Source organism: Armigeres subalbatus, chromosome 1 (genome assembly GCF_024139115.2).
Source record: "Armigeres subalbatus isolate Guangzhou_Male chromosome 1, GZ_Asu_2, whole genome shotgun sequence".
Lineage (NCBI taxonomy): Eukaryota > Metazoa > Arthropoda > Insecta > Diptera > Culicidae > Armigeres > Armigeres subalbatus.
This window is the reverse complement of record NC_085139.1, coordinates 108,649,400-108,669,975: the sequence shown is the minus strand read 5'-3', so window position 1 is coordinate 108,669,975 and position 20,576 is coordinate 108,649,400. Positions and strand designations below refer to the sequence as shown.

General features: G+C 40.5%; 1 protein-coding gene across 1 annotated transcript; it reads right to left on the bottom strand.

Annotated features, from left to right (window-relative positions):
* Nucleotides 1-3,896: 3,896 nt before the first annotated feature.
* Nucleotides 3,897-4,615, bottom strand: LOC134205194 (peroxisomal multifunctional enzyme A-like). Its single transcript, XM_062680223.1, has 2 exons — nt 4,319-4,615; nt 3,897-4,248 (listed from the first exon to the last, which is right to left on the bottom strand). Exons 1-2 carry the CDS (start codon nt 4,443-4,445, stop codon nt 4,049-4,051), a joined length of 327 nt encoding a protein of 108 aa, XP_062536207.1. The 5' UTR covers nt 4,446-4,615; the 3' UTR covers nt 3,897-4,048.
* Nucleotides 4,616-20,576: the final 15,961 nt, after the last annotated feature.

Below are 20,576 nucleotides of genomic sequence, written 5' to 3'. Positions count from 1 at the left end.
AAGAAAGAAGGAGGAAGAAAGAAGGAGGACGAAAGAAGGAATAATTGAGAAGGAAGAAGAGAAAAGAAAGAAACAAGAAGAAAGAAGCAACAGAAAGCTTGAGCTTGAGCTTTTGCTTGATTGACTGCTCGTAGTTGCTACTCCATTATGACCAGATCAGCTGTTCTTGCACAGGGAACCAACAGATGTTTGCTTGGGACTAGCACACATCTTCAATGTACAAGTACTGGTGATCTCATTTGTTAGGTCATACTGGCGCCTGCCACGTCAGAATGCAAGTCAATGTAGGGAAGGGGGAGGAAATGATGATGCAATCACTCGCCCACTGCAAGCCGAATATACCTCTGCACTTGCCACGAGTTCATGCGGAATTTGTTGGAATTTCTGGGTTAGGTTGGAGAGGCAGAGGTCCGTCTTGGTTAACGAGCTGCCAATGTGATAGATAGGAGAAGGTAACTGATGGATTTTCTAATTGGATGTAGGAAACGAGCTCTATAGTTCATTTCCAATTCTAGCAGATTACTGATAGAATACTCAAGTTGAAGGTATAGGAATAGTAATGGAAACAGTATGGAAGTCCATTTCCAGTTCTAGCGATTGCTAGAACATGATAAATAAAGAGAAAGATACAAAGTAGGAGAATGGAACGGACCTGGGATTGAACCCACGACCTCCTGCTTATGAGGCAGAAGCAGTAGCCTTATGACTACCAAGCCCGCTTTTAAACAAGAGAGAACACGCACTGAACTGATTAATTTTATTACCGGCCGCGCAATGCAGAACAGAATAATTCGGGCGACCGCGCGATCGTTCTGCTGTCCGGAACAAGAGAGATCACGCACTGAACTGATTAATTTTATTACCGGCCGCGCAGTGCAGAACACAATAATTCGGGCGACCGCACGATCGTTCTGCTGTCCGGAACATGATAAAACACGCACTGAACTGATTAATTTTATTACCGGCCGCGCAATGCAGAACACAATAATTCGGGCGACCGCGCGATCGTTCTGCTGTCCGGAACAAGAGAGATCACGCACTGAACTGATTAATTTTATTACCGGCCGCGCAGTGCAGAACACAATAATTCGGGCGACCGCACGATCGTTCTGCTGTCCGGAACATGATAGAACACGCACTGAACTGATTAATTTTATTACCGGCCGCGCAGTGCAGAACACAATAATTCGGCGACCGCGCGATCGTTCTGCTGTCCGGAACAAAAGAGAGCACGCACTGAACTGATTAATTTTATTACCGGCCGCGCAGTGCAGAACAGAATAATTCGGCCAACCGCGCGATCGTTCTGCTGTCCGGAACAAGAGAGAACACGCACTGAACTCCAAGAAGAAAGAAGCAACAGAAAGAAAGAAAAAGCAAGAAGGATACGAGAAGAAGGAAGAAAGAAGAGGGAGAAAAAAGAGGGGTGGGGAAAAGAAGAAAAAAGAAAGAAGGAAGAGGAAGAAGGAAGACCAAAGAAAGAAGAGGAGTGAAGGAAGAAAGAAGGGAGAAGAATGTAGAAGGGAGGAAGGGGGAAGAAATATCTAACAAAGAAAAAAGAAGAAGGAAGAGCGAAAAAGAAAAAAAGACAGAAGAAGAAAAAAGAAGATGCAAGAAAGGAGAATAAAGAAGGAGTTAGATGAAAAACGAACTTCTCATTTTCACTTTTTGCTTCTTTTTGCTAATTCAGCCTAATGACCTTCGGCCAAACGGCTCAATGGCCTGACACCCAAAAAAAACTACTCACCTACCCACGGCGACTAAGTGTGTTAAGGACAAGCCTCCTGGAATGTAAAACTAGAATCACTCACTCAATACGAAAGCAACGCACAACTGTCATTTGTATTATTCCAGCGTCACAGCATGCGTGAAATAATAAAAATGACAGTTGTGCGTTACTTCCGTTTTGAATGGTGTGCCCTACAAGACGCGAGTGCATTGCGGCAGGCTTGTCCTTAAGTTCAAAACAAATGGCCTAACAAAATGCGGTTTTTATGGGTTGAGTGACAAAATACAAATTTTTTATTTATAAATTTTTATTTATATAATTATATGGGGGCGATTGTCAATAAATCTTAAAACGATTGTCAAAAAATCTCCAAAGTAAACTGTCCAAAAGTATCCATCGCATCGAGAGAGTTTGTGAGCATTTTGATCGCAAATCAGTTCATTTCTAACAAAACTCAATTTTCTACAGTCATTTTATTTCAATCGCGGAATTCAATATAAGTGAACTACATGAAATAAATTTTCAATCGGCACAATAATTTATGCAATGCAGTTAATCGACGAAAACTTTACAATTAATTTAAGAATAGTTAAACATAATAATAACTTAATGTGAGGAAATCGTAACGTTTAAATTAAACACTGAGAGCAAATTTGCAGGTTTCAAGCAAAATATTCCGTGCATGGTAAAAAATCAGAAATTTGTTTTCAATAATATTGAAATATCCGCAGTTATGAGACGTTTCAACTCATTTAGATTAGTGCGCATGATAGTGCATCAATGCGTGCATGATGCGCACTACTAATGACATAATTCGAATTGTCGCGAGTGCTCAATTGCGCGGTCCGGTTTGGTGGCCCGACAATATTTTGAAAATTAGAATCGCAACCTCCGTTGAACACTGTCGTATTTTTATATTTTTCTAAGGCCCAAGTTCAAATAATCAATAACTAATTCAACCGGTCCTTGATTAGAATGAAACTCAATGGTGGTCAATAATAATATGTATGATAGTATATTTGAATATTTCCACACATACGCACACATAAATGCGATTTTTCTCTCAATACATGCTCATAATTTCTATCTAACTATACAACTTTTACGGAATATTTTTTTGGAACCCCTTGGAATTTTAACATTTCTGCTTTTCTGGGAAGCTTTTTTGCACATGCTTCTATACATTCCCCATTTTTTTCCAATTGTTTTTATGAAAAAAATCTAAAAAAGGTCTCCGTAAAAAACTCAACTTCATTTACATAAATCGGTTGATACCACAAGTTAGCCATTAGGCTGAATGGGTATTAGGTAAGACATTCAATAGGACGATGCCATGATTCGAACGGTTAAAAAAACAAAATTAATCCACCTAGCGGTGATAATGCCTTTCTCGAGCATTATAAAATGTATTAAGAAAACCGCATTAGAAAGGTCGAAAAAAGAAAAAGGAAGCCGAAAAAAGCATGAAGGGATAAGAAGAAACAAGAAGAAAGAAAGAAACAAAACGAAGGAAGATAGCAGAAGGGAGAAACAAGAAGAAATAGGTAAGAAAAAACCCAGATTAATCCACCTAGCGGTGTTGGTGCCTTTCTCGTCAAAAAAAAACTAAAAAATATGAGTGAGTGTTTTTTAGCGTGTATTGTACATTGTATAGTATTTTGGCCATAACTTCTGATCCCAAAGTCCAATTTGGCCAATTTTCAATAGCAAACAATGGGACAGGATTCTCAGTCGAATGGAACTTGTTGCGAGTAATTCGGCCAATGCTAAGTTTCAAAAAGTGTGTCTACAAAATTTTGTACACATACACACACATACATACATACACACAAACAGACATCACCTCAATTCGTCGAGCTGAGTCGATTGGTATATAACACTATGGGTCTCCGAGCCTTCTATCAAAAGTTTGGTTTTGGAGTGATCATATTGCCTTTACGTATACTTAGTATACGAGAAAGGCAAAAAGGATTTAAGCTTTGTTTTGCCTTTATTACAGAGGCTTGCTGGGCTGGCTCACCTCTTAGGATTTAAACTCTAAAAAATATTTTTTCAAACATTTTTACAAAAAAAATGGAAAAGTTCCGATAAAAAATTGTTTATTGTGAGCAATGATTTTTTGAAGATGATACGAAAAGTTTGAGTAAAACAAAGAAATTCATTGGTGTTTTTGAGGAAACCCATCTTTTATTTCATTTTTATTTCTCATACATCTATAAACACTGTTAGAAAAAAAAATGTTATAAAAATCTGAGACCCTTCGGCACAACCAAAAAAAGAACAATTCCGAATCACGTTTAACTTATCCTCATCGTGTATTTAACCTCCAATCAGCCCTTCGCCCAACTTGGTAGCCAATTCGGTATCTCCGCTGATCTCGAACTTACCGTTCTTCAGAGCATCGCCAACGGTCAATGTCTTACCGCTGATGGCCAGAATATCCTCCAATGCGATAGTGAGGGAAGCATTCGGACTAGCCGAAACACCCGCATCGATCGTCAATTGCTTCAGATCGAGAACTGCAAAAAAGACATCACTAATTAGCAAACTGCGCGCTTCAGCAGCATCCAAATTATAATAAAAACTAACCAAATTGTTCGACACCGGATTCAGTCTTGATGTTCAGCTGGAACACGCCATCAACCTTGCGAGATTCGTTCGGATGGGGGGCTGCCAAGCGAGCCTTAATCTTCTCGATGATGGTTTCCACAGACATGATAAGCGCAATAAATTGGGTTGGATACGACACTTTCCGAGCGTGATAGCCGGCTAGAGGAACAATTGAACTGATGGCTTCAGGGCGCACATCAATGTTATTTATAATGGCAAATATCGTACAAATTTGCAATTTAGGGTAAAGACCCTTTTGATAATGATTTGTATCTTATCTACAGTGAGAATTCTGTCTGTCTAGAAAATGAAATGAATACATTTTTTTTCTGAGATTTCACAGCTTTGCTTGGACTTATATTTTTGACGGAGGACTTTCGTCTCTCTGTCATTTCAATATTTCAAAATCGAGATCGTTACACTGGCTTGATATATGTTGAACAATACTAGCACTAAGTTGGCCAAAACCGGTGCACTTCCCCTAATTGTTAATATTCAATCATACATTACAAGACTGTTAAAACCCAAGAAATTAAAATAAAATTAGAAAGCAACCTTTTTTTTGCGTGACATTAATAACTTGATCGGAGATATAAAAGATTTTCCAACGAACGATATACAATGACGGAGCATTTGCGTAGTACTTCTTCTTCTTCTTATTGGCATTACATCCCCACACTGGGACAGAGCCGCCTCGCAGCTTAGTGTTCATTAAGCACTTCCACAGTTGTTAACTACGAGGTTTCTAAGCCAGGTTACCATTTTTGCATTCGTATATCATGAGGCTAACACGATGATACTTTTATGCCCAGGGAAGTCGAGGCAATTTCCAATCCGAAAATCGAACCCAGCCACCCTCAGCATGGTCTTGCTTTGTAGCCGCGCGTCTTACCTCACGGCTAAGGAGGGCCCCATAGTACTAAAGTTTCAAAAATATAAATTAGTCAATATTAAAACTAAGATCGATGAAAAAATATTTATTTTTTAGAAATGAAAAAAAAAACAAGTTGATTGAATGTCCATTAATAATATTCCTCACTTACAAAATATGGAGGAGGAGGACCAACGCGCACTCGGAGTTTTCGAAAGGAAAGTGCTGCGTACCATCTATGGTGGGGTGCAGATGGCGGACGGTACGTGGAGGAGGCGAATGAACCACGAGTTGCATCAGCTGTTGGGAGAACCATCCATCGTTCACACCGCGAAAATCGGACGACTGCGGTAGGCCGGGCACGTAGCCAGAATGTCGGACAATAACCCGGTGAAAATGGTTCTCGACAACGATCCGACGGGCACAAGAAGGCGAGGTGCGCAGCGGGCAAGGTGGATCGATCAGGTGGAAGATGACTTGCGGACCCTCCGTAGACTGCGTGGCTGGCGACGTGTTGCCATGGACCGAGCCGAATGGAGAAGACTCTTACATACCGCACAGGCCACTTCGGCCTTAGTCTGAAATAATAATAATAATAATTACAAAATACGTTTTATAATAGAACTTTGAAAACACGTCCGTTTTAAGTCCTACGTCTACTTCGCGATTATGTACCAGACATTACCCATCATTCGTTTTTTTTTTTGTCTTTTTAATTAATTGCAATGTGCACATATGAATCATTATGTAGTTCACTGTAAACGTAATTTGTGATTTTTGACGGTTATCCACGGTTGAAAATCACCAATTTCACACATTTATGACGACAGCTTGGCCGATTAGATAATTATTACCAATGTGTGTTATTGAGTATTGATGGGTTGGGCTGCGTTTGGGAATCTTATTCATTGAACTTATCTATGCGCCTTTCTGCTTCAAACATGACTGGTATTTTTGCGCAAATTAGACTAATCTACCCAAGACTTATCTAATATTTCTCCATAAATTGCACATCCTTGGATTGCATTCCAGAGAAAGCTCATCTCTGGTTTCATCGAGTACCTTACTCATTAATCGTCCTTCATGAAGTCTGCCTTTAGGTTATTTCCACCATTATAAGGAAGTTCCTATTCCTTTCAGCGCACTAGAACCTCTGCTGCCAGCGACCAGCAGCCCGCGCGTACTATGTCTAAGTTGGAAAATGGAATCTTCCGAATTCCTAACACAGGATAACTTGCTGATTATAATTCTGCCGCAAACGCCACGCTTGTCAGCAGCCTGTTCTTGCTGGAGCACACCCTCGAACTGTTCGCCTACATCATCGATAGTACCGCTAGTATCACTATCGACGCGCTCTCGCAGGTGTAGTCGATATTACTGCTGAAGCTATGCCTAAATTGTTCAACATTTCTCGGGTACTTATTCAAAGGAAGTATGTGATTTTGTAAACAAAGATTCAAACGTCGATTCGTCCGATCTGATGGCACTCCCACGCAAACCAACACCATTAACCGGTAGCCGAAGCCTCCCCCTATCTGTCTATGGTGATGGGTTGCCTGGTAGGGCAATCAGCCCGGACAAATCGACGTCGGAATCTTTGATTACAAAATCACATACGTCCTTTTGAATAAGTACCCGAGATTTTGAGAAGATGATGTTGCCAACTGTAAATGACATCTCTTTTACCGATTTCCAGGCTGTTAACAACTATCATTACAGTTTTATTATGCGCCAGCTGTAACTTCATGCTGCGCAACCATTTCTCGACAAGGCTGATCGGATGGACTATCCATACACTGCCATCATTACAACGGGTTAGGGACAAAATGTCGAAAGTCAAAAGGTCGAAAGGACAAAAGGTCGAAAGACAAAACATCGAAGAGACAAATAGTCGAAATGGACAGAAGGTCGAAATAGACAAGAAACTGAAACGGAGAGAATTAATCAGGCATTGCAATCCATCTCATCATTCGATCTTCTGAGCAAAGATACAGATGAAATAATGGGATATCAATCTTAGTTATCTATCTGCTCAGTAAACAAACTGCAATGTTCGCCATGGAGAAACATTTTTTCACTGCTTTTGTTGTAGCAACGCCCTCGCAACGTGTACAAACCCCGAACTACGCTGGCTATCAGGATCATCATGATATGCTCAAATGATAATATCTTTCCAGAGTGCTCTTTGATTAGAGATAATATCTTTGTACAAGCAAAGATAATATCCTGTGCTCAGATGATATTGCAATGCCTGGAATTAATCTTGCACAATAAAATTTTATTCATTTCTTTAATCAACAATCCTTTTTATCTCTAACAGAACTATCTAGATATTCATAATGTTGTTTCAGAGTAATTATTCCTTCTTTGAAAATTGCTCATTCTTCAACTTTGATTGATGAAATGAGTGAATTACTTCTGCTTGAAGTTAAATGCATTTCACATATTCCTTTGGAATACACCCAACTTGTTATCAACTTGTTCTTGATCGACCTTTTGTCCTTTCCGACCTTTTATCCCTTTCGACCCTTTTGTCTCTTTCGACCTCCTGTCCTTCCGACCTTCTGTCCTTTTAGACGTTTTGTCTTTTCGACCTTTTGTCATTTCAACCTTTTGTCTTTCGACCTTTTGTTATAGATTCCACTATAACATCGGTGAATCCCAGGCGAGAGCTTTAACCTAAATGCACCATTGCACATCACATTCCACAACAGAGGGCCCAGGATAGATCCCTGCGGGACACCTACAGTAATATCCAGCCAAGCCTTCCTCTGTCTCGTAGATCAGTACAGTACTCAATACCGAAAGTAGTTTTCCAGATTTTTTTATAACCTTGCCGGTACTATTGTCTATCCGGAATAAAGTTAGAACGCTTTTTATACCGAAGATGAATTTTTCTCCAGATACAGGCAACTTACCCAACTTCGGAAGTAGTGCGCTGGATTCCCCTAAAGATGCGCTAAACAACGCATCAATTAGTTTGACAGATAAAACTTCGGGAAGAAAGTTCGGTTCGGAAGTCCCGACTTCCGAATTCTAATTTGGTGCTACGCCGACAATAAAAGCCGAAGTAGCGAGTTCGCGATCTCTGCCGAGCAGGCACTGTTAAAAGCATAGCATTTCGATGACGGCCTAGATAGTATCCAACAATTAATTTTTAGTGTGGACCTTCCTCTTCGAAAGCCGAATCGTTTGCTCAACTGTCCACACGTTATATTAAACCTTACTGGGACAGCTTAGGTGCAACTTCTGCAGTAATTTCCCTGGAGTATCTATCAGACAGATTGGTCTGTACGCTGAGGGGTCACCTGGTGGCTTCCCGGCTTTGGATGCAGGACCAAATGTTGACTATTCCCTTCACTCGTTCAAGCACCTCTGCATGTGGCAGCAGCAAAATAAAATTTTCCTTTTAATTAGGAAATTGCCAATTAAGAAATCAGAGAATGAGCAATAAACAAATATGAAATTTCCACAAATAAGGCCGATACAAATATTTAAAACCTATTTTGTCTCCCCCTCCTCGGATTTTTTGCCAAAAAATAATATTTTGAGGGAGCAACAAAATAAAATTCCGATAATTTTGAGGATTTTCAAAAAATTCTTAACAAATCCGAGGAGTTTTTTGATTTTTTTCATTTTAATATTTATTTTTTGTTAAGAAAATTATTTTGAGCTTTTTAGTGGAATGTCTTCACTTGTCATAAGACAAGTTTGTACAATCCCATTTAATTCCACCATTTAATTGTACCTTGACAGATACGTATTTCGACTTCAGTGTCTCTTCGAGCCGAGTCAAGTACGAGACACTGAAGACGACCTTACTGTTGAGGTCGAAATACGTATCTGTCAAGGTACAATTAAGGTCACTCCTGACGGAATCCAAGTTTCAAAGTGCTCGCGTTTTCGGGCTGATGTGCGACGCCTCCGTATCGAGTGGTGTGCTCACGAAAACGCGAGCACTTTGAAACTTGGATTCTGTCAGGAGTGACCTTAAGTGGTGGAATTAAATGGGATTGTACAAACTCGTCTTATGACAAGTGTATAATTTTTTATTAGCCCCCCCCCCCCCTTGACGTTTCGGCGACCAGTAGGACAGAATGTTAATTAAATATTTGTAACGGCCTAATTGAAAATTTTCAACAAAACAAAAAAAAATGGTTCTTTTTAAATCAAAAATTGCAACTATAAAAGAAAAATTCTCCGTATAGAAATCAAAATGCGTTCCACTTCTCCACCGCTTGGCACATCATCTGGATAAGAATATCCGGAATTGTGTCCCGACCGCAAACGTCTAGCATAGCTCTTCTTTCGACGTCGAAACAAGGACATACGGACAGACGGGGCTCTCCGCGTGCCCAAACCTGTGGAGGTACTGCCGGAAGCAGCCATGGCCTGACAGGAATTGTGTCAGATGGGACAGAGTCGCCTCGCAGCTTAGTGTTCATTAAGTACTTCCACAGTTATTAACTGCGAGGTTTCTTAGCCAGGTTACCATTTTTGCATTCGTATATCATGAGGCTAACACCACGATGATACTTTTATGCCCATGGAAGTCGAGACAATTGCCAATCCGAAAATTGTCTAGACCGGCACCGGGAATCGAACCCAGCCATCCTCAGCATGGTTTTGCTTTGTAGCCGCGCATCTTATCGTACGGCTAAGGAGGGCCCAGGCTTTCCAAATAGCTTTGAAGAACACAACGAGGACTTCCCTTGAAAAAATTGAAATGATTGCTTGACAGGCCGTCCATACCCTCTGAGTACGGGGTCTACCTGTCGAGGATGATCCTCTCTAGCAACTTGCATGTCATGTTTATAAGACAGATTGATCTATACGCCGATAGGTCGCCCGACGAATTTCCGGTTATTGGCAATAACACCAATTTCCATCTAGCGGGAAATCTACACTCATCAAGGCATCTCTGCATAGCTAACTTGAACATATTCGTAGGGCCGCAATCTCGGCACTCCACCAATATACCGGGCGTTTGCCATTTCTCGGCAGGGCTTTCCTCGGCATGGTGACATCGTACGCGCGTGATAGGACAGCTACCAACGTTGGCTTCCAGTCCCAGGGTCGCGATGAAAACTTCGCTGTAGAAGTGATTGGTCATCCACCCACGGACCTGACATGGATCCCTGGACCTCGAATGCTGCACGCCATAGTTGATCTTAAAGAGAATTGCTAGATGATCCTTTTAGGTGTAACCATCATCCACCCTCCAGTCCAAGTCTGGTGCCAGACCAGGACTGACAAACGTTACGTTAATCCATTAACTAGCACTGCGTCGAGCTTCGCTATAGCCTCTAGTAACGCTTGACCTCCTCGATTGGTGCAGCGGCTACCCCACTCCACTGTCCAAGCGTTAAAATCTCCTGCTATGACGACCGGCTTACGATCCACTAGGTCGGAAGTACCAATGACACCGGCCGGCTGGTACCCTTTTTCGGCCCGGCGACTTGCGTCTGGTTGGTGCCTTTCGCCCTTTTGGGCCGAGAAGTCGCCTTCTCAGGTCGACGCCCTTCGGGCTCCTCTGCAACCCAATCCGCTCAATCCAGACGGCGATTGGCCTTTATGATGGCACGTCATTTGGCTTTGCTTTGGGCCCCTTCACCTGATTGCTGCCTGAACCGTTTCGGGTTAGGCGCAGTATTTTCTTCATTGGCCGTCAGGGCGAAATCAATCGCCTCTTGGACCATAGTCACATAGGCCATAGTAGCTTTCCAAATCGTCTTCCTCTTCTTATTGGCATTACATCCCCTACTAGGACAGAGCCGCCTCGCAGCTTAGTGTTCATTAAGTACTTCCACAGTTATTAACTGCGAGGTTTCTTAGCCAGGTTACCATTTTTGCATTCGTATATCATGAGGCTAACACCACGATGATACTTTTATGCCCATGGAAGTCGAGACAATTGCCAATCCGAAAATTGTCTAGACCGGCACCGGGAATCGAACCCAGCCATCCTCAGCATGGTTTTGCTTTGTAGCCGCGCATCTTATCGTACGGCTAAGGAGGGCCCAGGCTTTCCAAATAGCTTTCCAAAAACCGGCACAGGCCCACCGGCAGGCTAAGCCGGTGTAACGAGAGCGCGATACTTGAACTGCTTGCGCTGTTGAATGCGTTCTTCTTATCAAGTGTCACTGACACTCAGTATCGAAAACCTCGCCTTTTCTGTTGGATCGCTATCTCGGAAATCTTGACCACCGAGTTAATAACGTCCAACACAACGAGGACTTCCCTTGCGAAAATCGAAATGATTGCTTGATAGGCCGTCCATACCCTCTGAGTACGGGGTCTACCTGTCGCGGATGATCCTCTCTAGCAACTTGCATGTCATGTTTATAAGACAGATTGATCTATACGCCGATAGGTCGCCCGACGGATTTCCGGCCATTGGCAATAACACCAATTTCTATCTGCCGGGGAATCTACACTCATCAAGGCATCTCTGCATAGCTAACTTGTACATATTCGTAGGGCCGCAATCTCGGCACTCCACCAGTATTCCGAGCGTTTGTCATTTCTCGGCAGGGCTTTCCTCGGCATGGTGACATCGTACGCGCGTGATAGGACAGCTACCAACGTTGGCTTTCAGTCCCAGGGCCGCGGTGAAAACTTCGCTGTCGAAGTGATTGGTCATCCACCCATGGACCTGACAGGGATCCCTGGACCTCGAATGCTGCACGCCATAGTTGATCTTAAAGAGAATTGCTATATGATCTTTTTAGGTGTAACCATCATCCACCCTCCAGTCCAAGTCTGGTGCCAGACCAGGACTGACAAACGTTACGTTAATCCATTAACTAGCACTGCGTCGAGCTTCGCTATAGCCTCTAGTAACGCTTGACCTCCTCGATTGGTGCAGCGGCTACCCCACTCCACTGTCCAAGCGTTAAAATCTCCTGCTATGACGACCGGCTTACGATCCACTAGGTCGGAAGTACCAATGACACCGGCCGGCTGGTACCCTTTTTCGGCCCGGCGACTTGCGTCTGGTTGGTGCCTTTCGCCCTTTTGGGCCGAGAAGTCGCCTTCTCAGGTCGACGCCCTTCGGGCTCCTCTGCAACCCAATCCGCTCAATCCAGACGGCGATTGGCCTTTATGATGGCACGTCATTTGGCTTTGCTTTGGGCCCCTTCACCTGATTGCTGCCTGAACCGTTTCGGGTTAGGCGCAGTATTTTCTTCATTGGCCGTCAGGGCGAAATCAATCGCCCCTTGGGCCATAGTCACTCCTTCAAGGAAGAAGAAGGCATCGGTTTGGGCACCTTTTTCGACCTTCTTTCTTCCCACCACCCGCCTGATTAACGCATCCAGTTCTTGTCTTGCGACTCAAACAGCCTGGCGGAGCATCGAAAGGTTCTGTTTCAGTTCCCTACTGATGTTCTGCCTTGCGTTCGCGGACTCGAAGATATCATCGAGTTGCTCGGTGACCCCCCGCATCCCGGGTGTTGGCCCACCGAGCGTGCTGATAGGGCTATACACCGTCACTGCTGGGGAGATTCCGGTGCTGCTAGTTGCAGCCTCCGTCGCTCCGCCCTCCACATCCTTGGGAGAAAACATCACCAAACCCCCCTTGGCAAAGCTGTTTACCACTTCCATGCATTACGCATCGTCAAAAGAATATTTTTTTGCTTCACTCATTGTAATTAAGTCCCCTTGTGGCTGCCGTCGAATCTTACTGGAATAGTTGCCTTTAATGATCCCATGGCTATCTTTGCATACCTTACGACATACAGGTAGGCCATGCAAGGCTTGACAAGGGTTGACAAGGGTGTTCAGAGCCAGATCAGCGCAAATTAGGAAAGGGCATCTAAACCTACTCCCACCCTGCAGGCAAAGCTTGGTGGTAGGATTGGACAGCGTGCTACAATGCCCGCCACTGTTTTAGGGGACGGAAGACAGCCTAGCCATTAGCTCACTCGCCGTTTCGAATCAGTGTCACCCGGCTCTACTAAGAGATAAGCATATGCGGTATTTAAAAAAAAAACATTTTAGGTGGTTCGAGACGAAATCTCGGGTACTTATTCAAAAGGACGTATGTGATTTTGTAAACAAAGGTTCGAACGTCGATTTGTCTAATCTGATGGCACTCCCACGCAAAACATCACCACCAACAGATAGCCGAAGGCTTCCCCTACCTGTCTGTGGTGATGATTTGCGTGGGAGTGCAATCGGATTGGACAAATCGACATTTGAATCATTGTTTACAAAATCACATACGTCATACAAAATCACCAGCACAAAATTATTTAGTGCGGAATCGATCGTGTTGTAGAAGATTATTAAACGAAGCATATTGATCTTGCGTTAGATTGATTTGAAACACAGTTTTCGTCTTCTTGTTTTCAAAATAACTTCGTTTACAATAAATATTTTGCCGCTTACCAAGGGGTTTCACATGAATTACCTTCTCAACCAACGATTCCTTTTCCGTAGCGCTCACGGAGATGCAGAGCATTCCTCGGTCTCTTAAAACAATGAGTGTTAAGCTAATGTTCCTCTCCTAATCCTAAATTGACTATAAGCACGTGACCAGCATCGTTATTGGTCATGAATTGGAAACTCCGAAGCAAGTATACAATAAAAATAACTTTTTTTGTATCCCAAGAATATTATTTAATTGGTGAGCTGTGCATATTTGCTGTTTCTCGGCCAATCATGATTAGCAACTATGATGTGTACAGTTAATTAAGCTAATAAGCTCTTCTTTAACTATTTGAACAATATGTGAGGAACATTGCAGATTTGTGGGCATTTCTAGACCTTCCATGGAATTTCCAGAGCGGGTTGAAAGATCATTAAAATTGCTGAGAATTCTTTACTTATGATTGCTTTCAGCACATACTGACCATAACAGCTGTTCTCATATGCCAAGGACACACGCACAGTAGCTCAGTTTGACGAGCTGATTGTATATAAGACTATGCTGCCGCTAACCGCAAGTCGAGCACATCTGTATGTGGACGCCCATATACAGATGTGCTTGACTTGCGATTAGCGGCAGTATGGGTCTGTGAAATTCAATCTGAAATACATATCTTTGTGCATTTTAGAAAGGTGCACAGGATTCTTCTAGTGAGCAAATGTATGCTATATATGTTGACAAAGAATAAGAAGGAATAAATTTTGGCAGATACGCCCTTTTCAAATGTTGAACTAGTAATATCAATTCTAAATCTGCGTATACGCCTGGCAGATGTGGATACATAATTAGGGATCCCACTAAATAAAAAATAAATCTAAGCATTCTTTTTCAAATTTTGACTAAGTCGATACTGTAAAACCACGCTGCCAAGACAATATGAAGTATGCTTCAGCATAATTACATAATTTCTAGGTGGACTCTAGATTGCTTTGAGAATAGGTCGTATGTGCAAAAGAGAGATTCTCTTTGATCACGCTCTCTTTCGCTAATATATCGGCTAGTTTGGCATGTTTTGCTACATTTTTACTTCAGCATGATAGACAAAGCTATTGTCTTTGTATACCTGCCAAGAAATTCGAAGTAAACTTTTGTATAGTTTCGTAATAATCGAAAGAGAATAGATCCAAAGAGAGACTCTCTTTTGCACATACGACCTATTTTCAAAGCACAGTTAATAAGGTTTTAAACGAAATTTGAATCCGTATATGAAAAATCCCACAATTTCTGTATTTTTATATACTTACTGATATAAAACTGATATAAAATATATCAGATTCGGGAGCACACGCTCCACGATGAATTCATAGATTGCCTCTTCAGTTATTAAAACTCTTTTGGTCGCAAAACAGTTATTCCACTTCTTCGTTTCGTTTCGAAAAATTTCGAATTAAATGTATCTTGATTTCGTATCTTTCGAAGTCTCGAAAGAATTAAATCTATCTATATTTCGTTTCGTTCCGATCCGAATCAACATAGACATTTTAAATTTCGTTTCGTTTCGTTAGGAAAGTGTGTTATCGCATACCTTTACTAAGAGAGTAGAATGTCAGACTGCCAGCCCTCGCTTTCACAATATTACGATATCAAAGAAAAGGTCCGTTGACATGCGGCCAGAATGCCATTATCAGGATCTCACTGGTATTGATCCTGATGTGCCAATTGGCACTCCCTGGACTCCTGTGCGCTTTGATAGGGCCTGCTTGCGGACACATTACAGCTTTTTGTAGAGGTTTAACAGAGCCCACTGCCAAGGCGCCTTAACTCGCAGAGGCCGTGTAGAATGACCGTAAAGCCCTTGGACATAGACCCTGCTGCCCCTGTGCTCTTCAGTAGCACACATCGACAACGTCAACGGAAGAATAGACGTTAACGAATTCGATTTCCTACCTTCCCACCTGGTATGTGAATAATAACTTTTAAACCATTTTCTTAATAACTTTTAAACGTGATGGTTTGTCGCTTTCAAATTCACTAGTGATCAACAAGACATTGTCCCCTGTGAGCATGAGCATGAGCATGATTGACCGCCCACGGTTGCTACTCCGTTATTGCCAGGTCAGCTGTAATTACACAGAGAACCAACAGATGAAGTTTGGGACTAACATCATCTTCAATGTGTAAGAACTGGTGACCCAAAAATAAGCAATACCAGCGCCGGCCGTGTCCGAATGCAGGTCAATTAAGGAATGGGTAGGAGAATGTTGACATGATACTCGCTTTGATAGAAGCCGACGAGTCATCTGCACTTCCACGAGAAATCATTGGGATGTTGGATATATGGGGTAGGAAGTGTGGCAGGGTTCGTTTTGGTAAACGGTATGCCGTGTATAGTTTGATCGAAGAAAACAAAACTAACAATTTTATATTGAAGGCCTAACAAAGCAAAACAAAATTTCGGTAACCAGCCGATCGTTCTGCTCACCGCACAAAGCAGAACAAAATTCGATGATCAGCCGATCGTTCTGCTTACTGAAGAAGCATGTCTGGACGCGATTCAAACTTTTACTATTCAGTTATTTTACACCCCCACAAAGCAGAACAAAATTTCGGTGACCGGTTGATCGTTTTGCTCACCGCACAAAGCAGAACAAAATTTTGATGATCAGCCGATCGTTCTGCTTACTGAAGAAAATATGTCTGGACGCGATCTCTGATCGTTCTATGTCTAACACAAAACACAAACAAACTTGCACTGATTGTTTCACTTTTATACAGTGAGTCCAAAAAGTATTCGTCTAGCTGTGCGTTTTCTAGAAAATGTCAAAAATAGAATCTAGTAAGCTCAAAAAAATGAAACTAACGATTACATTTCGTAGCAAAAAAATCAATTCATCTTTATTGTTAAAAATCAAACAGAAGAATAAAACAATAACAAAAGCAAAGGTAACAAAACATAACAATTCATTAAATACAGGCTCAAAAAGTATTCGTCTATTCAGGTTTTGCGCGCTTTTGAAACGAAAACAGGAGTTGTAGAATGGAATTCAATATTTCGTTGGATTCCCCTGTGTATCTATTACGGGCTGTAGTTCTTGTGACATGGAACTGACCAAATTAGCCGTAACGGGGGACGGAATATTCTTCCATTCTTCTTACAACACTAATTTCAATTCGTTGTTGTTGGAAATATGACTTTCACGAATTTCACGTAAAGTTTGTCGTCCAGAACCTTCAAATGGAGTTAAGTTGGATTCATATCTGGGCTCTGAAGAGGCGTTTTGAGTTGATTGAAGTATTATAGAGTAGCTACAGCTTAGTACTTTGGGCTGTGTGCTCGAGGTAATTATCACCCCGTAAGATGTATGTTCCCTGTAAGCCTTATTTCTCAGCAATGGAGCTCAAATTTTCTTTCAAAATGCGGATGAACATTTTGTGATACATAATTCCTTCAATAAGGTGAAATTTTCCCACACCGGTTGCGCTCAAGCACCTCAGATATCATGACGGAGCCCCTACCATGCTTTACTGCTCAAAAGATATTCTGCGGCTGTATCTCAATATTCCTTTTCCGCCATACTATACATCGGCCATTTGATTCAAATATGCTGTACTTGCTTTCGTCAGATAACATGACTTGATTCCGAAAGTCATACTTCTTCCAGCGATATTTTTAGCTGAAATGGAGCTGTTTTTGATAATTTGATGGCTCACTTGAATTTTCTTCCGTGATATTCGCCCATTATACCCATACTTTTCACAGGTATTTCTGTTCGTATTCGTTCATATCTGAGCACTTCTTCTCTCCAACTCACTTGCCTACATGGGTGAACTCGTTTTTAAGGATTTTTTTATTTTCCGCACAAGAAATCGCTCATCGTTATCAGTTTACCATCGCTGACGACCACTCTGTTATTTGTTTTGATAGATTTTTGTGACGCTGCACTATGGTCCAGGATACAGATTTACGCGGAAAGATGCATTTCACGCCTAAACTATATTTTTTAGAAAAAACTGTTGTTCTACAAAATTGTTTGAAATAGTAAGGCCATCATTATGGTTCTACCGAAAAATAGGGTGGCCCATCATATAAAAAAAATTAGAAAATATTTTATTTATTTCTCAGAATATTGACATGTTATGTCCTACAAAGTTGTAGCGTAGCTTATTCCAATCAATTTCGCTAAAAAAATTGTTTCTGTAGCTCTTTAGTTGGCTGATTTAGAGCAATTTTACCTTATTGGATTAGGGTGTACCTCAAAAAAACAGTATTTTTTATCTACTTTTTTTGTTTTAGATTTCTCGAAAAAGTCGTGTTCAGGTGACTTTTAGAGCTCAAAAAAATGCAACTTTTGATGGGTAAATATGCTCAATATCTTTTTCCGATAAAAAGTTATAATCGTTTTTCCGTCAAAATTACATTTTTTTCATAAGTTGATATCTCCGGTTAGGGCAGATCAAAAAAATAAATTTACACGGCATTTGAAAGAGAAATTAATATTCTTTATTATGTCAAAAAATTGGGGATATGTTATTTTTTGATCTCAAGTTTTATCAATTTAACTAAAGTCATGTTTTTTATTAAAAAATAATATAACTCGACAACGGAAGAAGATACAGACGATATTCTTATAGCAAAACACGCGTTTTGGAAAGCCCCGAAAGTCTTCAGAAGATGTCATTCATGAGAAATGAAAAATAAAAAATCTACAGCTTTAACACTTTTTATAAGTTTTATCATTATTATCGTATTGCAAGATTTACGAGAAAAGATGCATTTTCGGTCTGAAGCATACTTTTAAGAAACAAAATTTGTTCTACAAAGTTGTTCTGGATACTTGGGCCCTTATTATAGAGTTACCGAAAAATAGGGTGGGCCATTTTATAAAAATGTGAAAATTTTATTTTTTTATTTTGCGGAATATTGACATAAAATGTTCTACAAAGTTGTAGCGCAGCTTTTTCCAATCAACTTTGCTATATAAACTTTTTATGTAGCTCTTAAGCTCACTTGTTTAGAGTAATTTTACTTACCAGGATTAGGATGTCCCTCAAAAAACAATATTTATGATCTGCTCATTTCATTTTTTATTTTTCATGGATGTCACCTTCTGAAGACTTTTGGGGCTTTCCAAAACGCGTGTTTTGCTATAAGAATATCGTTTGTATCTTCTTCCGTTGTCGAGTTACATCAATTTATTTGAAAAAACATGATTTTAGTAAAATTGGTAAAACTTGAGATAAAAAAATAACATATCCCCTATTTTTTGACATAATAAAGAATATTAATTTCTCTTTCAGATGCCGTATGAATATATTTTTTTGGTCTGCCCTAACCGGAGATATCAACATATGAAAAAAATGTAATTTTGACAGAAAAACGATTATAACTTTTTATCGGAAAAAGATATTGAGCATATTTACCCATCAAAAGTTGCATTTTTTTGAGCTCTAAAAGTCACCTGAACACGACTTTTTCGAAAAATCTAAAATAAAAAAAGTAGATAAAAAATACTGTTTTTTTGAGGTACACCCTAATCCAATAAGGTAAAATTGCTCTAAATCAGCCAACTCAAGAGCTACAGAAAAAGTTTTTTTAGCAAAATTGATTGGAATAAGCTGCGCTACAACTTTGTAGAACATAACATGTCAATATTCTGAGAAATAAAAAAAATATTTTCTAATTTTTTTTATATGATGGGCCACCCTATTTTTTGGTAGAACCATAAAGATGGCCTCACTATTTCGAACAATTTTGTAGAACAACATTTTTTTCTAAAAAATATAGTTTTGGCGTAAAATTCATCTTTCCGCGTAAATCTGTATCCTGGACCATAGTGCGCTGATGCGACCAATCCCCAATTAAATGGTTGAATTCTTGCTACCCTTGGTCTACCCACATTTCATGCAAAGTCATAAGTCAACTTGCACTAATTATGCAGGCGTAGAATAAGTTTTTTTTTCATTGGGACTCATCTTTTTACTTTTCCCACCCATGGTGCTTCTATTTTCCGCGCCAAGTTCAAACAAACAAACAAAAACATTATTTGATCTGTCATTGAGTATTGACAAGCTGTTGCTAGACATCACTAGAGTGTGCTAGTGTAATTACATTATACGCAAACTATTATATTCGTGTTTCGCTCGATTATTTTCTGAATAGACGAATACTTTTTGAGCAAGCGAAATTGACGAAATTTAGATATTCTCTACATACCAGAAAAGGTAATTGAAATTTCTATTTGTTTTTGAATAATAATCATGTGTGGATAAGTTATCTACCAAATTTAAAAGAAAGTTTTTTGATTTCACTTCTATCACGCCTAAGTTTTACATCTTACTAAAAAATATGCAGCTAGACGAATACTTTTTGGACCCACTGTATTAGTATTGTCTATCCGCAGCGCCGTAGCGTGTGGTTGACCGGGTTGGCCCCCGCCAAGGGCGCCAGCCCTCAGGGGGGCGCCGAAATCAAGAATTGTTTTAGTTTAAGGACCAATTAATAACAAACCTACTACAAAGTACAAAGGTTTATAGTGACAATATTTTGAGTAATTTAGAGCAAACAAGGAATATTTCTCGCTTAACTTTTCAAAAGGACCTAAGTAACATTTTTTTCATGAATTAATTTGAATACAGCAATCAATAGCTTTCATGTTTTTCTGTTAATTGCGCTATTCAAATTAATTCATGAAAAAAATGTTACTTAGGTCCTTTTGAAAAGTTAAGCGAGATTTCTTTAATCTTATATCAACATATTATTAATTTGGTCTATTTCGGATTCTCTAAGACCTCCGAACCCGGAGACAAAGGGCCAAGAAAAAGTCTAAAAATCACATATTAGAAAAGTTATTTGAAATTTGTGAATTATTGATGTGTGATTATTTCCGACGTTGTGTTGTGCACTCGGTTTCACAAAAGCTAAGTGACAGCCAATTTTCCCGAAATTGCCAGCGTTTAGAGCACCTCCACGGGAGTCTTCATCGCTATTCTTATTGA

Coding starts and splice junctions, on each gene's coding strand:
- LOC134205194 (XM_062680223.1), bottom strand. CDS start 4,445: ATGTCTGTGGAAACCATCATCGAGAAGATTAAGGCTCGCTTGGCAGCC. Junction 4,249..4,318: donor ATCCGGTGTCGAACAATTTG/GTTAGTTTTTAT, acceptor TCTTTTTTGCAG/TTCTCGATCTGAAGCAATTG.